The sequence below is a fragment of the Topomyia yanbarensis genome, chromosome 2, assembly GCF_030247195.1.
Source record: "Topomyia yanbarensis strain Yona2022 chromosome 2, ASM3024719v1, whole genome shotgun sequence".
NCBI lineage: Eukaryota > Metazoa > Arthropoda > Insecta > Diptera > Culicidae > Topomyia > Topomyia yanbarensis.
In genome coordinates this window covers 11232687-11251758 of record NC_080671.1, presented here as the reverse complement: position 1 = coordinate 11251758, position 19072 = coordinate 11232687, and the positions used below count along the sequence as shown (strand labels likewise).

General features: G+C 39.5%; 1 protein-coding gene across 20 annotated transcripts in view; it reads right to left on the bottom strand.

The window, feature by feature from the left end:
• Nucleotides 1-19072, bottom strand: part of LOC131682355 (uncharacterized) — a 184867-nt gene that overhangs the window by 69730 nt on the left and 96065 nt on the right. For 19 of the 20 annotated variants that reach the window (XM_058963767.1, XM_058963776.1, XM_058963777.1 and 16 more), the window contains exons 2-3: nt 12306-13041; nt 2476-2706 (exon numbers count right to left, since the gene is read on the bottom strand). In XM_058963767.1, coding sequence (XP_058819750.1) covers nt 2476-2706; nt 12306-12426 — 352 coding nt within the window. In that variant the 5' untranslated portion in view covers nt 12427-13041. Of the gene's footprint in view, nt 1-2475; nt 2707-12305; nt 13042-13653; nt 13673-19072 lie in introns of those variants that run through there. The other variant, XM_058963766.1, reaches the window with a different exon arrangement.

Here is a 19072-nt window from a genome sequence, read left to right as displayed (position 1 = left end):
GCGATTGGCTAAAATAATTGTCCACTACATTGACAAAAGACACAAGAAAAACTTTCTCTTACTTTGGAGTGAATTCCAGAAATAAAAATATATGATGACTATTTTTGGACTATAAATAGTACCGCCAACTTGCCCCGTGTGCGTTACCGCCAACTTACCCCAACTTTATAAAAAAGGATTTAAAAAATTATTTTTGGGTATGAATAGGTATAATATCTATACGGATACTGACAGCTCTTTTCATGCACTACCGAAAAATATAATCGTTCGGGAAATAGATTGAAAACCTCCTTAAATAACACAAAATGTTTAAAATTAAGGAAATTTTCAAAGTATGCTCAAAAACACAATATCGCTCTACAAAACATAATGTTTCGCAACAAAAACACATTGGATTATGCGTTTCGCATTACTTAAGGTACACAACGAGAGACAACGCTTTATGTCTAATAGAAATGGAGAAAAGGGGATTCCGCCAACTTACTTCAACCGCCAACTAACCCCGGGCTCCCCTACAACATATTTCTAGAGAAAATTTAGAATAGGACGTAAGTAACAATGAGAGATTCTCTTTGGGGTCTTTCTCTTCTGTTCATTACTCGACGTACAACGTAGCGAAAATGTGACAGACAATGCTTCCAACAACAATAAGCTTGTTTATATAGATGGAATGTAAAACCGATTATTAAATTTAAGTTTGTTAGTGCATGGACTGTACCTCAAGCGGGGCCAAAGTTATTTACACATTTGAGTCGGCTGTACACTATAAACAATAATCTAGTCGTGCATTCTAATTAAACTATTAGATGAGTAGATGACGCAATTGAAACGCTTATTATATTCATAGGCATAGAAACTGTCAATGCATTTCGCAGTAATTTTAAATTGAATCACGTCAATAACTAATGATGTATGAGGCTAATTAGAACTTTTTAAATCGATGGTTGCCTTAAGTACTAATAGTTATTCAACGGTTACAATTAATCCCCATTAGTAAATATTTGCTTCCATAACCAAAAACAAAACCACTATCAATAATTACCGTTCAAACATCACCGAATCATAAAGCAACCGCAAACTATTAAATAGCCTCTCAAAGCAATGCATAGGTGTGAAGTAAAAATCAACCCAATTTAGCGTAACATACGGATTCATACTGATTACCATGCGATTATCGCACTTTCGCTTTTCATCGCAATTTATATCCCCCATACCCTACAGATCAGAATTCAATTGAGCGACAGCATTCATAATCTCGGCAACCTCCAACTCTCATAAATGCAACTAACATTCCATCATCCCCACCCCCATTCAACTCGAGCGCTGCATGATTACATGATTATTGCTGCCATTTTGCGTGGGCACTTCTGGTATTAACAAAGCAAATTCATAAAACGTATGGACACACACAATAATCGCTTTAAAGCTGCCATGCCGCAGCTTTAAATCGTAATACTCAATTGCCCACAAATCAGCTTTCACTTTAAAGTGAACTTTCATAGTGGCATAAAAGCGCCGAGCAGTATACACATTCAATGCCATGCATAAATTTATTGCTTGCGACGGACTGTCCGTAATCGACTTCCACAATTTTGTATCAACATATAACTAGTGTGTTGGGGATGTTGAAAAAGTAGGTGAGATGAATAGCTTGGCAAACAAATATCACACTACATTTTGGAATATAATATTCGTAATCAAATAACCACTTTAAAATTGTAAATATTTGAATTTTTGTTAATTGCATGTCATAAGAGGAATGTTGTTCAGTTGAAAAAGTTTTTCCGTTGTTAATAACAAAGAGAAAAAATATTTATGGAACAATCATAGTTTTCAAAAAATTCTGCACTATACTGAACAAATACCTTTATTTCAGTAGCAATTTGAGAAAAAAAAAATTTCTGAAGCTTTAATATTTTATTGGGTTAATAGGTGCTCTTGGGATAGGATTTTTTACAAAAATTACTTCAAAACAACTGCATATCTCCTTAGGAAACAATTATGTTTTCATCATTTAGACATGGGGTTTGTTTAGAAAATGTGAAATTGCGGTTTCGTGCTATATTTAGAACAATATTTAAAGCTAGCATGTCGATTAGCGGAAGAGACAACTAATTCAAACATTTTAATCACAGCTTTCGACAATCTAACTTATAGTACATTACCAAGAGGAAGTCACCGTTTGATTCCCAGTAAACTATCAAACCTCTTCCATCTAATACATCATTCTGTGCATAGCATCATATATCTGCTGTAAGCGAACTCGTGGGAATTTGATAAACGTTTACCATGTTCAAAGCGTATTGTTTGCGTCGAACACGGAATGTGAAACCTTGCACGGGTCCCACGCGATCATTGAGAGCGAGTGTTTCCAGCACTGGTTTGACATGTTCACTCACAGTTTAACAATGTCAATGTCTGACTTAATTCAAACGACAAGAAGTAGAAACAGTATAAATTCAATCCGATACTCACTGGAATGCAAACCGGCAAGGGAGGCTGCCTGTGAGGCGGCCACGGCCATCGTGTTCGGGTGCGAGTGGGACATCGAATAGCGATCCGAGCCACCACCCGAGGCTGCTGCTGCTGCGGCGGCGGCGTTTGGCATTAGGCCTCCTAGTCCACCAGGCATCCCGAACTGGGAACCGAAGAGCTGGTTCGAAGCTGCTGCTGCGGCCATCGCCGACGGGTCGCGACCCCAGTAGGCTGTGAATGGAAATAGAATCAGATTAAAATCGATCTTTCGTAAGAGAAATGAAGACTAAATATTAATAATGGATAAATAGTAAGTCGTCGTCAGCATAGTGGCTTAGAGTTATTAAACCGTATTATTTTTTGGGTAACTGATCCATCTGGAGCCACAGAGCTTGGTCAAAATCATTCACTACAATTGCAGACGAAACGGGAAATGTCACCCACTTAAAACACCGCTTAAGGCCAATTTCAGCGGGCTGTGATTCTAATTGATATTGAGTGTACGGTACAGATGCGATGACGGGCCCTATTCTCACAGTCACGTCACCTAGTGACTAGAAGAAAATTTCCTTCTAGTCACTAAGTGACGTGACTGTGAGAATAGGGCCCGACGTGAAGATTTCATGATCGCGTGGAAACGACCGTTAATATGCTGCGCTTGAGATCACGTTTATACGTTTATAAGTGATAGAACGTTTCTAATTAGCAGGCGTAGGTGTGCATGATCGTGAAGGGCTCGAGCGTTTGTATGTACATTTTATAACAGGGTAACCATTTGTATATTCGCGTGTGTTCTTGAATCGCGTGGACCGTGAATCTGACATTTAATTTTATATGCAGTTTTCTATGTAATTTTCTATGTAGTTTTCAGATACTAGAAGAGAGTGAGTTCCCTCATATCACTAGGATTCCCGGTCATGTCCCTTAAACTTATCTATTGTGTATATGAGCGAATTTTCTTGGAGAAAGGCCCTACTGAAGGCATGGACATAGGCTACTGGGCCTGAGGGTGGGGCTTCCGAATGTAACAGATTCGTACTTGAGATCGCGTTTACGAATTCGTAGGTGTATCAGGGCCTGAAATTCTCATATCCTTTCAATGAACGATGAAACCCACTGGATTCACTTTCGTCTCTTTGCTGCCTCCTTCATTACTAAATAAATACAAAGCAAAACAAAAGACATAGCCGGCTTCTTCTTTCGATTCCATGAAAGCGAGTAGCAAAAGCAGCGACTTTCTTTTTCCTATGACAATACGAAAATTCAATCTCGTTTTAATTTTAAATCAGCAATTTTGATCCTTATTTTATTTTTATTACATGAAATTATAGCAATGTGCATCATAGAACTGCAACTAGAACGTGGCAACAACGGGAAATACGCACACCAATAGTGCTTCAGTCGCCCCATATCATCGATAGCTTCTAATTCCACGAAATCGAACAACGACAAGTAAATATTGTTAATAGTGTATTTTCGTTTGCCCAGCACCACGACCAATATTGAAGGGACTAATGTCACTCTCAATCTCAAAGCGAAAACGAGTGTGCGTATAAAATAATGAAATTGATCTTACTATGCTTTGTCCTGGGCCGTTGTCTCATTTTCGTTTTCGCAAAGTTCCGATGCTTTAGAAAGTAGCGTCACTGTCTCGTCATTTTCGCCTTATTTTGGTAAATGAAAAAAACATTTTTCGACTCTGGGTCGATTGAGTTACTATTGATTGCGAGATCACGGCCGTAGGTTTGCGTGAATGATCGCAATTTCATGTTCGCGTTAGTGACCAAAGTTGTATTATCGCGCAGGATTCGAACGTTTGTATGTTAACGTGTTTGGTCATACGGGCGTGTGTGTATAGCGTGTATGTAACATTACGTGTTTAAATTTGTTTGTATAACCGAGATTTTGAGTGTACAGTTCTGATCTAGTTAGTTAGTTCATATCACTAGAGTATCCGGTCATGATGCCCTGAAACTTCTAGTGTGTATGAAATTGTTTTTTTTTTAAGACGAGACTGAAGGCTTTCAAACGAGCACGATTCATGATCACGTGGAAACGGACGTTGATATAATCGCACTTGAGATCGTGTTTGAATCCGGAAGTGCTAACATATTGAATTGATTACCGGAGTGTTTTATTTATGCAGAATCGCGGGCGAAGGTGTGCGCGGATGATCGCGATTGCATGTTCGCATACGTGACCAGATTTGCATTATCGCAAAGGGCACAAGCGGTTTGATCAAGGTATTTAATCGCGTGAGCGTTCTTATGCCGCGAATGCTAGCGCGTACAATTTCACGTGCTTAATTTCGATTATATAACCGTGTAATCATTTGCATATCTGAGCTCCTCATCCTCACTAGAGCCCCCTGTTATGGTGCTCTGAATCTTTTTGTCTAGTATATATGACTTCCGCATTTTAAAGTGGAAGCTCCCGACCGAGTACGATTCATAATTTTGAGAGAGCCGGCGTTTGCATGTTGGCGCTTGAGATCACGTTTCGTAAGCACCAACACTCAAACACCGGGAGGATTTCATGATTACCAGATAATGGGCGCTATGTGTGAGTAATCGCGTTTGCGATCGGGTTTGTATTATTGCGATAGATTCGAGCGTTTATCTGCTATTGAGTTCGTACTTTTTATCGATTGTGTGTTTGTAGGTCCTGTATGCTAGCGCGTTTGTAATTTCGCATATACTAAAGCATACTGAAATGAAAGGTGTTAAAGGCAAACACACAGCACATGAAAAAATAACATTAACATTCCGAACATAATACAAATATTAGAACGCCTGAACTTGAAAAGGTGATAGTAGAAAAAAATGCAATATAAAAAGGTCCTCCCGGCCTCCTTGATGTACAATATCAAGGCGTATTGCAACCAACATATTAAAACAACTTTTTGTTAGAGGTCAATAGGAAAAGCTAAAATTATGTTCAATAGAATATTAATGGCTATTTTCCTAGTTGACACTTTAAATCGATGCTTGCAACACCGTCAATCGTTGACCAAACCAAGTTTTTTTTTTCGAAAGCATTGGTAACTTCTGTTCCCACGTTATGGGAAAAAGAGTGCTCAGATCTTAGCTTAGCTTAGTTGACCGCCCGTGAGTTTCCCGTGATTGATAAAATCCTGCTGAAATTGCATATTGAACCAATTGTATGATACTCGGGGGCTGTAAATCATACTCAAGGTGCAACCTAAAGAGACTAAGATTCAACAACACTTCTTCAACACTTCTGACTATTATGACCGAGGAATTCTCTGCATCATCCACAAGTGGCGCAGGATAGGATTGGTGTTAGTAGCTAGGGAAAAAAATCAGGATATACCTTGGTAGATATTGTGTTTTAGCGAAGTACACACGCGCTTTCATTTTAGATCATTTAGATCGTTTTCATTTTAGATCAAAGTTTTCAGGTGTGCGACTTCCAGTAGAAATATGAAAGAAAGAGTACAAAAAGTATGAAAGATATCCCAAATGAATGTGAAGAAATTCACTGCAAAATGTTAGTGACAAGTTGGCATCTCCACTCTCCCTATCTGACACGTTTCTATAATCGGGTTAAGTGCCAAATTGCACACGACATGTTTATTATTAAAAGTAGTAAAGATATCCCAAATGAATGTGAAGAAATTCACTGCGAAATGTTAGTGACAAGTTGGCATCTCCACTCTCCCTATCTGACACGTTTCTATAATCGGGTTAAGTGCCAAATTGCACACGACATGTTTATTATTAAAAGTAGTAAAGATATCCCAAATGAATGTGAAGAAATTCACTGCGAAATGTTAGTGACAAATTGGCATCTCCACTCTCCCTATCAGACGCGTTCCCATAATCGGGCTAAGTGCCAAATTGCAAACGACATGTTTATTATGCGTAATAAATATAATAAACACAACGACAAGGACTCTTGATCCATCGGCGACCCAGAAGAAGAATGGCAAAGACCGACTACCATATGAGCGCAAACTCGAACGAGTGACGCAGAGTACTGCACAGGAAGATTTTGAAGAAAGGACCAGGAGCGCGATTTTACAATGTTTTAGCTGCCGATGGCCCTACATTTTCTGACACAGTGAAGTTCTTAAAGCAAAAGTAGTACAAATCTAGTGTCAGACCTTAATGGGACCTCAAGAAGTTACTTTTGGAGGTATTCGTCGATTTGGATTTGTCGGTAGACGGTTTCAGATTTAATAAAAAAATGACATTTTTTAAACTTTTTGTGCAATTCGACAGCTTCATCTTAGGCCAATTCAATAAATTTCCTACATGAAAGTTTGTTTTTATTTTAATATGGTTTTTAAGCCAAAGCTTTGGAAGTAATACCTTGGCATGGAAGAGCCGATATATTAATATATACTGTTACTGTAGAAGACCAATTATGCAAAACCTTAAGGTTCGTCCAGGTTAAGTTTTCGGTACGGAGCAATACCTTGACCTAGGAACTCCTAGTATGTTGTTAGTCGCCTCTTACAACATTGAGCAAGTTCGCAATGGTTCTATTCTTGGCTGAAATAGTGCAAAAAGATTTCAACCCGCCGGACACCACACGGCTTGATAAAGAGTGCTCAGATCTCTGCGCGAAAAAGTCCACTGCGTGTAAGGTATTCCATGACGACGGGTTACCCGCTAGCTATCGACAGTACGCGTCGTTAGAAACGCGAACGAGGAGTCTAATGAAAGCTAAGCAAACGTAGTTTTTGGCGCTAATTTTTTGGCGGCTTATTAAATGAAACGTCGATGAGCACTCTCTGGCGTATGGCTCGACGTTTGCGTAAACCTCAGGATACCGCGAACGAAACTCGGTTTTCGATTATGAAGTTCCTACACCACTCGCTCTCGTATCGAGCAACAATAACACCCCGGGATTAAATAGAATAAAATTCAGCTTGCTGAAGAATCTGCCTGAAGCGTAAAATTGTCTCTTATGACTGAAGATAAGTGAGGTTCATCGCCATTTCAAAACCAGGAAAACCAATCTCCGATCACAACTCATACTGGCCAATTGACATTTTTTTATATCCGGAAGTGGTTCAAAAAATGATCTTGTCTCGCCTCGACAATTGGGTTGAAGCAAGTGGCTTACTGTCAGATATACAATTTGGCTACTGCAAAGGCAAAAAGACGAACGATTGCCTTGCGTTACTCTCTACAGAAATCCAAATGGCCTATAACATTTGATAATAAGGTAGCTATGCATGCGATAATAAGGTGGCTTTTTATTCAATCTCTATCAACGTTCTGTCAGAGAAGCTGCACTAGCATGTTCTTTCGCCAATTTAAATAACTTTTTGTTAAACCTGTTGTCTCAAAAGCACACGCATTTTTCGCATGGCGAATTAACAACATCGTGAGTTAACTAGATGGGTTTTCCCCAGGGCTCATGACTAAGTCCCTTACTCTTACTTTTTACGTGAATGGCATTGAGCTGGTCGTCTTTTCTAGGAAATGTGAGCCGATGCAACTCCAACCTCTATTAATGGGTGTAACGGTCAATCAGGCCTTCACATTTAAATATCTCCGGTTCTGGTTCGACTCTAAAGGTACCTGGGAATGTCACATTAGGTATCTGAAACAGAAATGCCAACAAAGGATCAATTTTCTCCGGACATAAGACCTGATCAGGCTATACCAAACACGGTGCTAGAGTACGGATGTTTCTGTTTTCGCTCCGCTGCGATTTTGGGAACTCTCATATCGATTGTTCATCTGATGCGAAGCGACATCTTGAACTCGTTGGTGATTGAAAGCTTCGAGAGTCTCGTCGAGCTTAATTCTCAAACCCGATTTATGTCCTTGTGCATCGACTTCATGGCACAGAGCGTCCGTGTCCGTTTCTATACACTTCTTATTCAACTGTATTCTTCGACAAGGCCACAAAGGAAAAGATTCGTGGAATCCCGGCCAATATGCGTCCGCAAATGATCCCCAATATGTGTTATAATTAATTCCGAGAAATCGACTGTGACAAAACGTTCTACACTGACGGATCAAATCCCAATGTGTCCAATGGTTTTGATATCTTCAATGATATGACCATTTCGCATTGGGTTTGCAGAGAGTAGCCTGTGCGCTTGTGACGAGGGCTATCACGACATCAAGCACGTTGTCTGGGTATGTGACTCGAGGTCTCAGTTAAGGGTGACTGAATCTTAACGATTATAATCATTCTGAATCTTTGCGCTTAGTTTAAAAAAGAAGTTTCCAATGTTTCGAACGTCTCAACCTTTTTTTTTTATTTTGAAGACTATACTTTAGATGTTATTTTTTCGTTAAAATATATTCGTTCATTTGGGAGACATTAATGTTGCAAAAACCTTTCCTACGGTATACTGAGATTTTAGGACACCAGTATGAAAATAATTTTTTGGTACACAGAGTATGTTCTAAATTTAATTCATTAGTCATCTAAATCAGTAGAAAATGCTGAAGTTATTCAATTTTTCCCAAATTTGGAATTTTCTCGCATGATGATCATAGTAACAATTCCAGTCTTAGAAAAATCGTGGGAAATAATGGTTTGGGAAACTTTGTACCTTGGTATATTTACATTTAGATGATTGAAGTGTTGTTGGGCGCAAAACTGACTGTTCTTTCAAAATAACTTCAGAATAGGAACTTTACCTTGAATAAAGGTTAAACAATTTACATACTTTGCCCGAACAAATCGTAAAAAAGGTTTTCTTGCGACTTTTTTCGCAAAAAGATTAGGTTAGGAGCTTAGAAACTTTAAATATCCTTGAGTTTTAGTTTTTTTCACACAGGTTTTTCTATGTATGGAGAAGTTCCATAATCGGATTCACAAAAATCGCTCGGCAAAATATTTCAGCATGTTGAATATTAACCATGCGATAATTAAGTTTGCTATGTCCACTCAGTGCACTGACCAGAATGCTGCAATTGTTCTTGAAGGATGCAATAAATTCTTTGACATTTTCGGACTTACATCCGACAGACCGTGCGGATCTTGTGGTTTATCCAACCAATCGACCGTAGTAAAGCTGGCTCTGGACAAACGTCAGTCGCATCGCATGTTCTAGCCAATTCATCACCTAGGTTACTCGACAATGGATCGCCATTCTCCAGTACCCTTGAACGCCCGCTTCATGCGTATCTCCCTCGATAGCACACAGCCATCTGTGTGAAATCTGTTCCGATGTCATTGATTTCATTCAGATTCCTGCTGATCATAACTTTTGCTGAACTCTCTTCTTGCAATCGCGCTGTCCAGCTGCCAATCGTGTTTATCATCTTGCCAATGCCAGCATGTTTGCTTTCAACTGTTCTGCCGAAAATTCTTCTCTCATACACACCGAGCATTCGATAGTCTGCGTCCTTCAACGCTCATGTCTGTACAGAGCAACAGGGAGTATCGGCGATTTGTATAGATCAAGTTTTGTGCGCGTCTGTAGGCTACGGGACTTTAGCTGACTATGTAAACCATAGAAAGTCCTATTCGCAGCCGCAACACTTCTATTCACCTCGCGGCTAACATCGTTCCCACGTGTCGCTAATGTTGCAAGATATATGGATGCGTCGACAACCTCTAACCGTACCCTATCGATCTCCATGTTTTGCTTTGTCCGAGTTTGAAACCAATCTGATTCTTGCAGCCTTTTCAACAGACACAAATGGCTCTCCACTGCTCTGCGATCAACGCCAACGTAGTTGATATAAACCGCGAAGTCAAAAAGGATGTAAAATCTCGTGATGATGGTTCCGTTTCGTGGAACATCAGATCCTCGTATTGCACCTTCGACCACTATGTTGAAGAATAGGTTAGAGAACGCATCGCTCTGCTTCAATACATCTAACGTCACAAACGAGTTGGATGTCTCTTCAGTTGTTTTGAGGCTTGATTTTCACTTATTGTGGGGGTTGTGCTAACGCAAGAAAAGACATTTTTAATCCGATTTATCGTTAGTAAGTGTTGTGTCCTGTCACACGCCTCGTAGTTGTGAGTGTTGCTTGATTTTGACCCATCCAAAGTCATACGAAGCTTAATTAGTTTTGTCGCAAAGTCCTGTTCAAGCGATTTCTACCACTCATTGCACTTCATATGACCTTTATATCCACAAACAGGGGGGGGGGGGGGGGGGTTGTCGTCCTTCTTGAAACCGGCTTTAGTATACGCCAACAAAGTGTTCAGCCAACGGGCGCTGTTTGCTAAACAGAACACGAGAGAGCAATTTATGTGCGGCATTGAGAATCGTTATGCCACGATAGTCATTGCACTTGAGAGTGTGGGATACTATTCTTTCCTATGTTATATGTTTTATTATATTTAATTCTGTATTATAATACAATTAAATTTTTTAGCAGTAAGAATTTCTTCAAAGCTTTTTGTCAAGTGGAGAATGAAACTGAACAATGGCTGAGTGCATCGATTGTTGGCAGAAATTGTGAATAGTTCATTATATTTCCTAATGTTTCTATATTTACGAGCCTGTGCCATTCATTTGTGCTAAACCAAAGAGGACGCTTCAAAACAATCTCCAGGATTTTATTCCCAATCCGTTGAAACGTTTTCTTTTAGCACGACAATGTGAACAGAAATTGAATACAATATTGTCAGTGTTAATATCTGTTATAAATATTTTTTTTCTTTGGGTAGCCTTAAAATGACTATTAATTAGAAGTTATAAGCATTTAATATATTTGTTGAATTTTGGAGACGGCACCGGTGGTTGAGTGGTAAGCGTGACCGCTATTCATTCCAATTGGCCTGGGTTGAATTCCAGCCGAGGTCGGAGATTTTTCTGGCGTGAAAAAATCTGTCGTCACGTCCTTCGGAAGGGAAGTAAAGCCGTTGGTCCCCGGTCCATGAGTTGAAGGATCGATGGCTAGTCCAGATAGTGTGTAGTCACCTCTCTGACGTCGGTAAAGAAGAAGTAGAATGCAACTTCTATACTAACAAATATCCTCCTCCCGTGATACTTGTGGATTGCGCAGTAGTATATACGGCCTCTAGCAAAAGCAAATATCGGACTAACCATTCCTTCCCTTTCCTTCCGCGATCTAAGTTCGGACGTTGCCACTAAGAGGCATTATCTTACATGTAAATTAATGCAATTCAGTCTGGTTTTCCGTAAGCACACCAAAATATGACCAATATCATATTCTACAATGATTCTTAATTTTCCAAACCTTATTCACTTATTGTTCATGAGTTCTAATTTAAAAACATTTCTAAATTAAAAACATTTCTCATATATACAGTTCCTCGTGATGTCGATTTTCAGACCAAATAGACCACTAATGGCAGCTATGGTCATTAAATAAAATAAATGAAAAAAGTACGAACCTTAGTGGTATAATTTTGAAGCAAGCAGCCCCGTTTTTAATCATTTTGACCTTCCGTATAGCTTCGCAGATAATCAGCATTCCCAGATATAATATAATAAATGTATCCTTTTGCATAATGCTAAACTTTTCAAGGAGCTGAACCATCTAATATGTCTGTTGCAATATTTTTCGAAACGATTCTTACTTGTTAAGGGTATCGCATGGATATTTAATGAACAAACTTATAGTTATAGCAATTATTCGCTAATAATTCATGCTTCAGTCATCCCTTAAAGAAGCACAACGATTACCGCTCGGACATCATCCGACTATTTCTATATACTTCTGAACGCGTGACTCGAATGCGATGTCTAATAAAAATAATAGCGCCAATAAACACATTGTTCAGCTAGAAACCTGCGGTAACAAGATAATATAATGATTTGATGGTTGAATGGAATTGGATCGAAAAACGTCAGCACTATCTCGCAAGCAGCCGGCTGCCTGTACGGAACGGATTTAAAGCAATCAACTTACCAAATAACGAAGCAGCGTCAAGTAGTGAGGCAGGATCCGGAACACCGGCTGCGCCTCCCAAGCCGGCTCCGGATTGCCCACCTTTTTTGTCACCACCCTTCTTGTCACCATCTTTGTCCATCTTCCCAATCTTGACAGGTGTATGAGTGTCGTGCGAGTTTCAACCGCGACGACGACGACAACTATGACACCAATCCCAGGCTTTCTCAGGGAGAGAATTCCAGATTTTGCGCGATTCTCCCCTGGTTTCTACACTGCTGCTACTATTCGATATGTAGCTATACTCCGCGTTTGCACGTGATTTGTGACTCCTTCTGTCTGCTGCTGCTGCTGCACACTCTTCACATCACTTGGGAAACATTTCTTGGGTTGTTTTTTTTCCCTTCTTCCTCCAATTTCCCCCTTTACCTCTTATTCCAGTCGGGGTCTTGTTTTCACTTACACATAAGCACTACACAGCGACTGATTGCAGAGCTTCGCTCCGAAACCAGATTCCGATATTTGTGCCGCTTCCCGTAGCACTCACGACTAACGATATCGATTATTTGAATTATTCTTTAGCACTCTGTACAGGTACCGAGAGAAATAATGGGACTTTTTTGATATTTTTCTTCCCTCTCATCACATGAGATGTATAATCGAACGCAGATGTTCGCACCGGCACTAATTTCTATTTTTTGCCTTTTTGATTTATGATTATAGCACGCTTAATTTTCTTCCTCCATACGATGTTTCACTGAAATGCAAACAAATCGGATAAAAACACACACATTGATTTAATTCTAATCAACCCCATCAATCACTAATGCCACCCCCCCCCCCCCACTCGCCCTCTCCCCTCACGGTTTATGCCAACCAACTGAGCAATACTGAAAAACGACACATTCAACACCGCCGTAAGTAAATAGACGTGTAGGTATTTAAATAGCACAATATCACTGAAAATCGGGCCAAACCGCCCATGGAACTAAAAGCTGATTCAACACATTCAGCACGACCTGCGTTAAGCAACTACCGGCGAGTCAGATCTTGCTGTTTTTTTTTGCGATGGCCCTCTACCACCATTCCATCTTTCTTCTCGGCCGCTTCAGCAGTTCAGCAGACCTGCTATAATAATAACAGCAAAAACTCGTTTCATTCCTTCCTTGTGTCTTCTTGGTGTTCACGTTGTCAGTCGACCTTTTCTTCATTAAAACAAAACCCTCGTGCGTTTCATTCATTGGAGCAAGCGAGATGGAATATAGGGAAACATGGTGTATGGAAGAGCACAAAACGATTAACTAAAAATTAACGAATGATGGTAAAATATCCGAATAAGAGATAAATTTTATGCAGGGTTACACCACACCGATGAGACCAGGGATACAAATCAGTACACTACACTGGCTTCATCACGCAACGATGAATGTGCGAGTTGTTGTTGCTACTTCCGTCGTGTTCCCCGACCAACAGCAATCACGCGACGGAACAAAGGTGCACGATCACTTAAAAACTTTGTATCGAACTAATCAACCACATGGTGGTGCTCGTAGGAATTAAAAATAAAGGACACATGATTCGGTTGGATTTAATGATCACACGCGTCTTCCTCAGCCGACTGACGCGCGAATCAATTTGACAATTAATGATCGTCTCTTCAGTCCAATCATTCGCACACTACTTGCTGGCGAAACGGCGACGCCACAGTCTTCGTTTGCATTACTGGAAAGAGATAAGAGAATAAAAACGCTCAATTAGTCACGTTGCTGTTGGTGCTGGTTATATTTTTGTTGTGAGATTTTTTTGTTTCAGTGACTTTTGAAAAATATTAGTTTTAGGGATCTCAACAAAGTGGAATGAGTCAGCTATAGACGATTGATTGCTATTGCAATATTATTTAACGTATCATATCTAACTGATATTAAATGACTATTTTTGAAATTTGTAGCTATTGCAACACTTCTAACCGGTTGTGTTTTTCTGACAGGACAAAGATTAAACAAATTTTGCACAGATTTTTTGTTTAAACCTATTGTTTGTTTTGTGAATTGCGTAATTGAATGTTTTGTTTCGGCCAAAAGGGAAGTAAACCGATTAAGGCTGTGTGAAAAAAGCGTACGCTCAAATCACACTTTAAAAAAATGCAGAAAATTCGAAATTCAATCGGCTCAAGAGCATTAAATGGATGACATTAGATCACGATGTCAAAATTTGCATCGGTATTTACCTTATTTGACATGCAATTTGTACCAGCTGAAAGTCAAATTTTCATCTCAGCAAGCATGGTAAAATGTACATAACCTAAAAACCACCTGCGAAATGGTAATTTGCCATGCTTGGGACAGCAGAATAAAAAACACTATTTTGACCGAAGTTAACGTCATACCGGATTTCTGAGAGCATGCTGGAAGGGTATACGACTAATTCGATGCATTTTCTCTCCACGAACATGAATCTTTATCCCTAAACACGCTCAATCGAAACTTATTGAAATGAAGCGGATACTCAGAAAGGCCACGGGGTAAGTAAAGGATGTAAAGTCGCATCCCTGATTGTTGTTGTTAACGTTCTAATCTGACAAGCGCTCTCCTCACACAAACTATCAGGCAGCACTGGAAATTGGGTTATTATAATGGCTTTAATTAATGACTCTGCTTATTGATCCGGCCTCTTTGGCTTTTCATACAGCGATAATGTTAATGTCATTAGATAACATAATGACATCTTTACTGTTAAAAACATATACAGCCACCGGACTATTCCATACACTGATGGTGGATTGCTATATCATTATCATCATCATCACTAAGAGCGTGCACAATAAAATTAATTTTGAAAAAAATTGTTCCTTACAATTTTAGCACCAAGAACCGATAGCAATACATTTCAACGTTAATACGGCACAAGCCAAATTAAAAAACTTTGGACTAGATCTTGTTTATAGCAGAAAAAGTTCTCAACTAAAGACTAAACCTTGAATATGCAAAATATTGGGCTAAGCCTTTAAGCGAAAATATTCTGCGAATGTGTAAAAAACACTTGGAATCAAAGATGGATCAAATACATTCCAGCTAAATCAAGCTCAGGTTGGGAAATGTTATGGACATAACAGTTAGGAATACCTAAGATTACTTAATTCTGAAGTAACGGTAAAATTACAGTCCCTGAAATACAGTAAAAACTAGTAGAGTTCTCCTTTAATTGCCTCGTAAAATTAATCAGAATGACGGTTCGCGCGAACAATGAATATCCCACGCGATTGTGCCAATTGCTACACGATGATATAAACAAATTCAAACACGCGACATAAAAACTACTCTGCGATTAAACACGCTAACATAGCAACGCTCGTGTCCTTCGCAATAATACAAATATGGAAACGCATGCAAACATGTAATCGCGATCACCTGCACACACTTACGCCCGTGTTCTCACGTACAGTCCTTTGCTCCTAGCAACCTAGGTCCATACCTTCAGTCGTGATCTAAAAAAACAAACTCATATACACTAGAAGTCTCAAGGCGCCATGGCCGGATGTGGTGGAACTTCCTCCCATATATCGCTAGAAAATCCGCTCACTCTAGTGATATGGAGGAACTGACTTCCTTCAAAAACCCACGCGAATATGCAAGCGGTTACTCGATTACACAAACGAATTTATACATGCGACACAAACACGCCTACGTGATCAAACCCGTTAACATACAAACGCTCGAAACCAGCGCGATAATACAACCCTGGTCACAAACTCAAACATGCTATTGGCAATGTTAATCTTTAAACTTCCAACTATATATTTGAGGATTTTGGTACGCATAAGATGACACTAAGTTTTTTAAATTAATTTCTTGTTTCCATTGCCGTTTTTCATATATTCCCACATACAAACTGAAAAATTATTGTTGCTAAACCAGAAACAACCGAACTAGTTCATATTTTGCTTAAGGCTTATGGAGACAATCTCCTCTAGATTGAATGGTATTTCGAAAAAAGTCAATTTGTGTGCCGGTCTAATACCTATGCTCACGATCTGGTAAACATAAAAACGTCTCTGTGACGAAGTGGACGTTTTAACAACTATAATTTATTAAAGCGGTGTCAAGTACAACAATACAAACACGCGATCAGGAATCAGTCAGAATAGAGAAGCCTCGACGCTCGATCCTAGTAGCCTAGGTACATGTCTTCACTTCAACCATTCTCAAAAAATGACACTCGTTTACACTAGTAAACAAATTTCAGGTATCTAGTGATCACTCTCTTCTAACATATGAACAGTACACTCAAAATTAAACATCAGACTCGCGGTGCGCAAAAACATACAAGAGTCCACGCGAATATGTAAATGATAACGTTTCTACCTCGATGGAAGGCAACTCCAAATTAGCATTAAGGACTGTCTATCTATACCCTTCTTTGCTACATCCGGCATCCCACAAGGAAGCCATCTCGGTCCAGTAATATTCTTGCTCTAATTTAATGTCATGAATATCACTTTACAAGGACCCCGCCTTTCTTTCGCCGACGACATGAATTTTTTCGACAAATACGTGATAAATCCGATGCCAAGCTTCTTAAACTGAAGAGCTTTAGTACGTGATGTGACCTAAACAGAATGGTTTTAAACCCGAGTAAATGCTCAATCGTTACGTTCACGTGGAAACGACATCCGACTGAGTTTAACTACCATTTCTTCGACTCGAGCTTTCCAAGACACTCGCATATCAAGGATCTCGGAGACATCATGGATTTGGCACCAGCGTTCAAACCGTATGTGGTTCATACATCGTAGATAAGGCATCAGGACAACTCGGGTTCATCTTCTGGACAGCGAAAAACTTCAGGGCTGTATATTGCCTTAAATCGCTTTATTGCGTGTTAGTGTGTTGTTCTGTTCTTTGGAATCCGTACTACCAGAACGGGATTGACAGAATCGAGGCTAACCAACGCCGATTCATACGCTTCGCCCTTCGACATCTTCCATGGCAGGAAACAGATTCCAACTGCCGAGCTATGAAAACCGTTGCCAGTTAATACACCTCGACACACTCAGCATTCGGAGAGGCTGCTCTGGAGCCCTGTTCGTCTCGGACTTCAGGAATCAGAATCAGAATATATTGGCTCAAAATTCGATTTCCACTGGACGTTTAAAAATAAGCTTTTGTCTATCCTTAATTGGTAATAGGCTAAGAACCACCGTTGAGGCCAAGGGGTCTGTTGGTGTTGATTTAACAAATAGAAAATAGACAACCCCGTTATGCAATAGAAATTATACACGCAAAGTTACATACATACCAGCGCACGCGACATTCAAACGCCCAGGTGATCAAATACATTAACATGCAATCGCTCATGCTCGTCGCAATCATCCACGCAAACCTACGCTAGCTATCGCGAAAACATGAACACGCCCCGGTGATTAAGTGAACGTTTTAGCACTCATAAATTTATAAACGCAGTCTCAAGCGCGAACATATAAACGCTCGTACCCACGCGATCAGCTCCACGTCCCCACATCTGAATCGTGCACTCATTATCACAATCAGAATAACGGCCCGCTGCACTTAAGAGGTTAAATTTTTAATTTAAAAAAAATCGAATTGTTTCGCTTTATCTGAAAGTACAACTTCCTGGCAATATTTTTCGTCTTACAATTTTTGAGATGGTCTCTCATGGGTCACTTTACGATTTTCGAGATGGTCACAATAATGAATCTAAGACAAAATTTAGTGTAGTTTCAAGATCTACAGGCCTCATCTTGCGCAATTTGCGCCGAAGTTTTTATATCTATGTTTTTGAAAATACCGCCCTGTAGCTCATAAATCTTGTTGCAAATTGGTTCCCTAAACAGTATCATATTACTGAAAAATTAGTGATTTTTACTATTTTGTCAACTATTCCTGCTATCCGCTTTGATTTGCTACTATTACTAACGTGTATTACCCTTTAACGACCAACGCCTTCAAAAAGGTTTACCTAAAAATAGTCGAAAAAAAGAAATATGGAATTTTAGAACTGATAGCGACCCAAAATTAGTTAAATTGTTAGGCACATAAACCAATTTTTATTATCTTGTCGCAACGAATCCTTTTTCCTCGTTATTTGCCAGTCACAGTACCCCTCACAGTGATTTTAGCCATCGATTCTTTCTTTAAAAGTTGTACAATGTTGTTTGTTGTTGTCGGAATCGTCCTAGAGCTACAGGTGGACGCGCAAATATAGACAATATCGCGACTGCCGGATACGGTTGAGAATCATTTACAAACACCTGTCTATAACTTTGCGAGTATTACAAATAGTGACTTTTGATGTTCTGCAAAGATATTCGCAAGTGAAAATAATCACTGTAACTCCTATATCACAAAAATAAAGGTCCTACATCACAAATAAACATCTCCGAACTCGTCATTGTTGTAAATACATTTTGTCGTTTATCGCAAGTTTTCAACGAAAAGCACAGCGCGTGTTGGTTTGAAGATACAGTCAATGTTTATTAGACATTCGTTAATGCTGGTTGAGTAGTGGTTCAACAGAGGGTGCTGTAACTTTCGCACCGTAACAGGTGAAATTGGCAGTTGGCAGTCTGTTTTTCAGACACACTTCGCGTAGTCTAAACATGGCGAGCGCTTTGTGCCAGGGTCACGAAGGAGGAAATAGGGCGGCTTAATCACATGGTCACCATACCGTTGTAAATGACAGGAAGAAATTCTGTTTATTGTGCTAGTTTTAATTTTGGAAAAAATCCGGGGAATTGAGGATTCTCCAATATTTCATATTTTTCATATCTA